The 5,706-nt window shown below is 40.7% G+C and overlaps 1 protein-coding gene across 1 annotated transcript; it reads right to left on the minus strand.

Annotated features, from left to right (window-relative positions):
• Nucleotides 1–2,055: 2,055 nt before the first annotated feature.
• Nucleotides 2,056–5,042, minus strand: LOC132237908 (T-cell surface glycoprotein CD1a-like). The gene is made up of 6 exons (XM_059702452.1): nt 4,982–5,042; nt 4,351–4,617; nt 3,654–3,932; nt 2,934–3,212; nt 2,510–2,603; nt 2,056–2,348 (listed from the first exon to the last, which is right to left on the minus strand). The coding sequence occupies exons 1-6, from the start codon at nt 5,040–5,042 to the stop codon at nt 2,306–2,308; spliced, it is 1,023 nt and encodes a 340-aa protein (XP_059558435.1). The 3' UTR covers nt 2,056–2,305.
• Between the last annotated feature and the right edge of the window lie 664 nt (nt 5,043–5,706).

Raw genomic sequence — 5,706 nt, forward strand, 5'->3', positions numbered from 1 at the left:
GAAAAGCATGCTCTGTTAAAGTTAAAATGGAGATGTATTTAGGGAAGTTAGATAAATTCAAGCATAAGTTTGTCAGGTTAGTTGGTGAGACTGATGAATTTTGTTCAAAATTATTTTACCTAAAATTTGTTCGTGTGGCTTCTAAGTCAGTAATAGCCCAGTTATTCGGGTTCTAAATGTTCTGGTTGGTGTACTGAGAACTTTGATTCTTTGCCTTTGACTTGACCATTTCCCCACAGAGAATTGCTCTGTCAGAAGTACAGGAAAGGTAAAACTGAGGTCAGGTGAGTTAGTGTAAAAGGCAGGAAGAAGAAGTTAAAGACAAGGTTAAACACACATGCCTGTTTTTGGATGACTTGAGTTCTGTTGAATCCGGGTTCTTTTCTTTGCCTCACACTTAACTTTCTTGTGTCTCCAACCCTACAAGTTATGAGGGTATTTTACAGTTAGAATGCCACTTGGTTTAGTTTTTCCTTTTACTCTGTTCTGCATGTTGGTCTAATTCACATTTTTCTGTAGTTTCATATATCTTTAATCTAAAGTAATTTAAAATAGGAATAGGATAACTTTATTATTTACATAGTCTTAAAAATGGAACTTGTAATGTCTGGTTGTAAGGAGAATGTGAATTTGTAGCTAAATGAATTGTATGGCAACCAAGCATATCCTGAGAATTTGGGAGAAATAGACCCTGACATTTGAAGAAGAAAAACAGGTACAAATTACAAACAACTTTAACTGCCAGCCCCAAAGGGCTAATTTTAAACATAGGAGCTTTATCGCAGTCTAGAAAAAATACTAATCTTAGGTCCATTCCACTTTATTTAATGCTTAGTTCCCAAGGAAGGGGTTGATTTTTTTAGTGGGTCTCAATACTGTTTTCTAAAATTACATTCTATAATTGTTATTCTATAGAAACCTGTACAGTAAGTAAATTAGAATAACTTCAATGGGAATATAACTTAATTTTTTTTTAATTTTAAATAAATGTGTTTCCATTGCAGTAAAAGAAATAGGTGGCATGTATATCTTGGCAAAAGGAGCTATTTTGTGGTTATTTACTTTATCAGTCTTCAGTTATTATTTTACCCTTAAAGAATTTGTGATAAAGACATGTAAATTGCTGGTTTTGATCATGACTGAGTCTGTTGCTTATCATGTGTTTTATGAGCAGTTATGTTTTTAAAAATATCTGTTTTTCCTTTTTGGTTACTATTGTGAGGATGGATGCCAACATTATTTTTGCTCTAGATTCTTCATGTTGTTTAAAATGTTTCTTATATGTATGACAAGCCAAATGTGCCTTTTAGAAGGTGCTATTGCTACCTGTGGAATAACTGGCAATAAGACACAGGCTTTTTCTTTTCAATGGTTGGCTTTTACTCAAAGATAATTAAAAAAATGGAAGAATTGGTACCTTGGGGGTATGTCCAAGTTTAGGACTGGTTTGTCAAGATTTTCTTTTTTTAGAGGAAATAACAGGAAAATTGCCACTACTACATTTACTGTACTATTCTAAACTTAAGATTCATTCCTTGATGCCTGGACCAGTGGATGAACCGGACCAATGGAAATACTGAATTTCCTGTGTAATTTTGTGAATAGTGCCTCAAATTTTCTTTTCATACACTTCCAGCCCGAATTTACTTATAAATAGTATATTCTTTTTCACAAATTGATAGAAAAATGCATTTGTGTTAAGTAGCAGGATATATAATATTGTCACTTGTTACTTCCTTGCTTCCTCCTTTTTTGCTCTAGAACCTCAGGTACCTGATTTTAATGGTAAATGCTAAGCAAACTTAACACAGGCTTTTATTTAAAGCATATTACATAGATATATACTTTGAAAATGATACAAATTTTTAAAAGACATAGACTTTGCTCTTAAGCATAAAAATTAGAAGGTGAAAAGGGGCCTACATGACTGCAACAACGGATAAAAAGTGAGAAGTAGATTCAGCAAAGTCCACCGAAAAGCATGGTGGGAGTTCAGAGGCTGCTTCCACTTGTGAATCAGGAAAGGCCCCCACAAAGAAGTGACATCTGGAATGGGCCTGAGATTCATCAGTTTTTCAATATGTAGCGGTTGCTAGGATCTCATTTTATCCAGAGTTGAAATAAGACTTTTATCTCGGAACTGGTCCGAAAGCAAGTCCTGCAAAATTACCTTTAGCTTATATTAATAACTAACCATTAAACACACAAATAACATATAAGCAACCAAAGTTGTACATGGAGAGCTGAGCAGACATTGTCGCCATGCTGCGTTTAAATATGTCTGGAACCCCAGGGCTGCTGGATCTCATTCCAGAGGAAGAAGAATGGCAGGCGGCTCACAGTGTGACCTGATAAGAACAGAGATGGAAGTTACTCTGCATGAGGAGGAGGCGAGAATTGAAGAGTAGAAGGGACTGAGAAAAGAAGGACTAAGAGGAGAGAGAAGAAAGGTGGGAAGATAAGCAGGGAGAGGATGAAAGAACAGGAAAGATGGGCACAAAAAACTCACCAGCGCTTCCTAAGCCAAAATGCAAGAGCTGTCAGAAGCACCAGGGGCACCATCACTGCCAAGATGATCCAGCCCACGGAGCCTTGATGATGCTCTGTGGGTTTGGGTGCACACAAGGTGTCATTTCAAACCCACCCCCTGTTTACTGCCTTTCCCTGGTCTGCCGTTTATATTTGAGTGTTCGCCTCACTAATCTTTGTTCTTGTTTCCTCTCTCCTCCCTCTTCAGAGTTGAATCTTTCATCTAACCCTCAACATCTTCCTACTTCTGCAGGTCTCTCATTTTCAGTTCTTCTATTTATTGAATTAATTATTTTCATTCTTTTGGGTCTGGAGTCCATAAATCCCAAATGTTTTACTTGGCTCCCCTGCTCTGCTGTGGACCATCTACTCCCATTCCCAGTGTGGGCCCCAGTCTTTCTTACCCAAGTAGAGGAGGATGTCCTGGCCTCCTAGGCTGCTATGTCTCACCCGGCAATACAGGCCAGATGTCTCAGTGGCTTCCACATCCAAGAAAACCTGAAGGTACCATGTCCTGTCAGCACTGGGCAAGATTCCACTTCGTTGAGTGCCCTGTTGTACGTGTTCATCTCGCATCCACTTTACCGAAATTGGCTTTGGATGGAAGCCAGAGACATGGCAAACCAGCATCTGATGGTCAGGACCAGGATTGGGGCCAGTGGACAGCCAGGCCTCTGGTTTTACTGCAGAGAACAGGAGAGATACTCAGATAAAGACTCTAACACAGACTAGGAGGTTCATATCTTCACATCAGCCTAGACCAGCTCTTCTCAACCTGTGGGTCCCAACCCTTTTGGGGGTCGAATGACCTTTTCACAGGGGTCGCCTAGATACATCCTGCATATCAGATATTTACATTATGATTCATTACAGTAGCAAAATTACAGTTATGAAGTAGCAACGAAAATAATTTTATGGTTAGGGGTCACCACAACATGAGGAACCGTAGTAAGGGTCACGGCATTAGGAAGGTTGAGAACCACTGGCCTAGGCGGACACATCTATCCCAAGCTGGGAATTCATCACACATTATCCTTCTCCCTCTTGACCCCTTATCCACAATTTAAAGGGAAGTTGGGAAGGTATATTTTAGTGAATACTTGGAGGAAGGATGTGGGACTGACCTTGTCTCTGGAGATCTGCCTTCCCTGCATCAAGGATACTCAAGAGGAAACGTGGGCAGGTGTCACTGAGCATCCTCTGTACTATTTTGTTGACTATATGGTACTGATTGAATCGTCTGCTTATAGGCTGAGCTCTAATTTCATCCTTTACAGATGGCCACCATGAATTGTTCTGGAAGTACATGAGCTCTGATCGTTGATAAGCAAATTGAGTGAATGCTTCTATGGATCCCCCAGGGTGCAGTTCACAGCCTCCTGTTACCTGTACCTCAAAGGGATCTAGGGAAGAATGGTTATAAATTAGAGGAAAGAGGGAATAAAAAGATGAAATTTTTGGAAGCGAAAAAAGAAAATAGAAGTAGTATGGGGGCTTTGAGATAATGGAACAAACTTTGCTTTGACAGAATTTTAGAAGAAGTGTAATTGGTGGTGGTTGAAGGTAGAGGAAAAATTGGCATTTTTTGGAAATTGAGGTGAGCCAATTGTTGAAAGAAGGTGACATAATATAGTGAGAGTAAGAGAATAACTCACATAGTGTGAGAGTTGTGATTTTAATAACCCAGGGTGAATGAAGTGTACAGACAGAGAATGCTGATGAGATTGAATGTGGGGAAAATTGGAATAAGGAACTGATTGAGACACACACACACCCCTCACCCAGCACATTGCACCTCCCCATTTTGGGAATTGAACTTACATTTAAGCTGCCATTGACTGGCATATCTGTGAAGTTCGTGCGGCAAACCAATGGAGAACGCACGGAAGGATTTTTCCAGGTCTTTTATCTCTTCCTTGCTCAAGTTGCCCTTGGACCAAGGATGTAGGAAAATAATTCTGCCAGAGTTGGTGTCCCAGCCATGAGTCTGCAAATCACCCAACCAACCAGAGTGCCGACTTTTCACCCAGGAACGGTTGTAGAAGGAAGAGCTGTGGATAATTTTGAAGGAGATCTCCTCCTGGAAGGCTGAGGCAAAAGAACACAAAGAATGAGGAGAAGAAAAGGCATCTGGAAGGAGAGAGAATGAAGAAAGTGCCAGGAAGGAAACACTCAGAATCTGGAGATTAGGGAGGCCATGGCTACCTCAGCAGACATTCAGCTGCCCAGGGCCCCAGGCTTTACAAACAACCTTCAGAAGGGCACAGGGTCCTAGAGTACGGGATACTCACAACCATGCTGACATTCTCCTCTCCAGGTATGTTTTGAGGACACCACACCACACAGGAACACACACACACACACACACACACACACACACACACACACACACACACACGCCAACTCACCCACCCTCTTTTGCACCCAACAGGGCAGATGCCAGAGTTCTTACCATCTTCATTGTCACCAGCTGCGAGGAGAACTGCCAGCAATGGAAGTAGCAGAAACAGCATTTCGTTTACAGATGTTATTTCCTTCTCAAGAAAGTTTGTCCTTGGCTTCTGTTTTAAATAAATCTACTCACAATACCTGTATTCTGACTTCCTTCTTCTAGTAACAAACCACCACCAAAAAAAAGGGGGGGGGGTACTTCCCTAAACTCTAGGCACTGATTCAGCCTCTCATTTCCCCTCCACTTCTGACTTTCAACTTCTCCCCTTGCTACCAGCCTTCATTCTGTTCATCTTTCTCTAATTCAGCCTCTATGGACTAAGTCCTATGCGCTATTGAAAAGTCAGTTTACTTCTGGGGACATTTTCTTCTCATTCAGACAATGAAAGCATAAAACCAAAAGGCTTTCCAATTCCCACCTGATGTTCTGTTGTCCCTGCTCTTCCCTGTCACTCTGTCCTCTTGCCAAATTTAAATTTTCTTCAAATGCTCTCTTCTCCTGTCTAAGCCCCACCCCACCACATTCATATCTCTGACATCTCATAGGTTGTTTTAAATTTGATTTTCAGAATATCCTGACTGCCCTGTGTAACAGTATAAACTGCTACTCCATTATCCTTAGGGAAGAACCAGTAGCCATCACAGAGACCACAGGAACCTGGAAACATGAAGAAAAATCTCCTCTGTTTGACTTGCATTGATATATACCCAAATGAATGTTTACCC

Source organism: Myotis daubentonii, chromosome 7 (genome assembly GCF_963259705.1).
Source record: "Myotis daubentonii chromosome 7, mMyoDau2.1, whole genome shotgun sequence".
Classification (NCBI taxonomy): Eukaryota; Metazoa; Chordata; class Mammalia; order Chiroptera; family Vespertilionidae; genus Myotis; species Myotis daubentonii.

What these genes read in the sequence shown, in the direction of transcription:
- LOC132237908 (XM_059702452.1), bottom strand. Translation starts at nt 5,042, where the DNA reads ATGCTGTTTCTGCTACTTCCATTGCTGGCAGTTCTCCTCGCAGCTGGT. An exon ending in CAGTCAATGGCAGCTTAAAT is followed by an intron (nt 3,933 to 4,350) that starts GTAAGTTCAATT and finishes ATTCTTCCCTAG; the next exon opens with ATCCCTTTGAGGTACAGGTA. An exon ending in GGCAGATCTCCAGAGACAAG is followed by an intron (nt 3,213 to 3,653) that starts GTCAGTCCCACA and finishes TGTTCTCTGCAG; the next exon opens with TAAAACCAGAGGCCTGGCTG.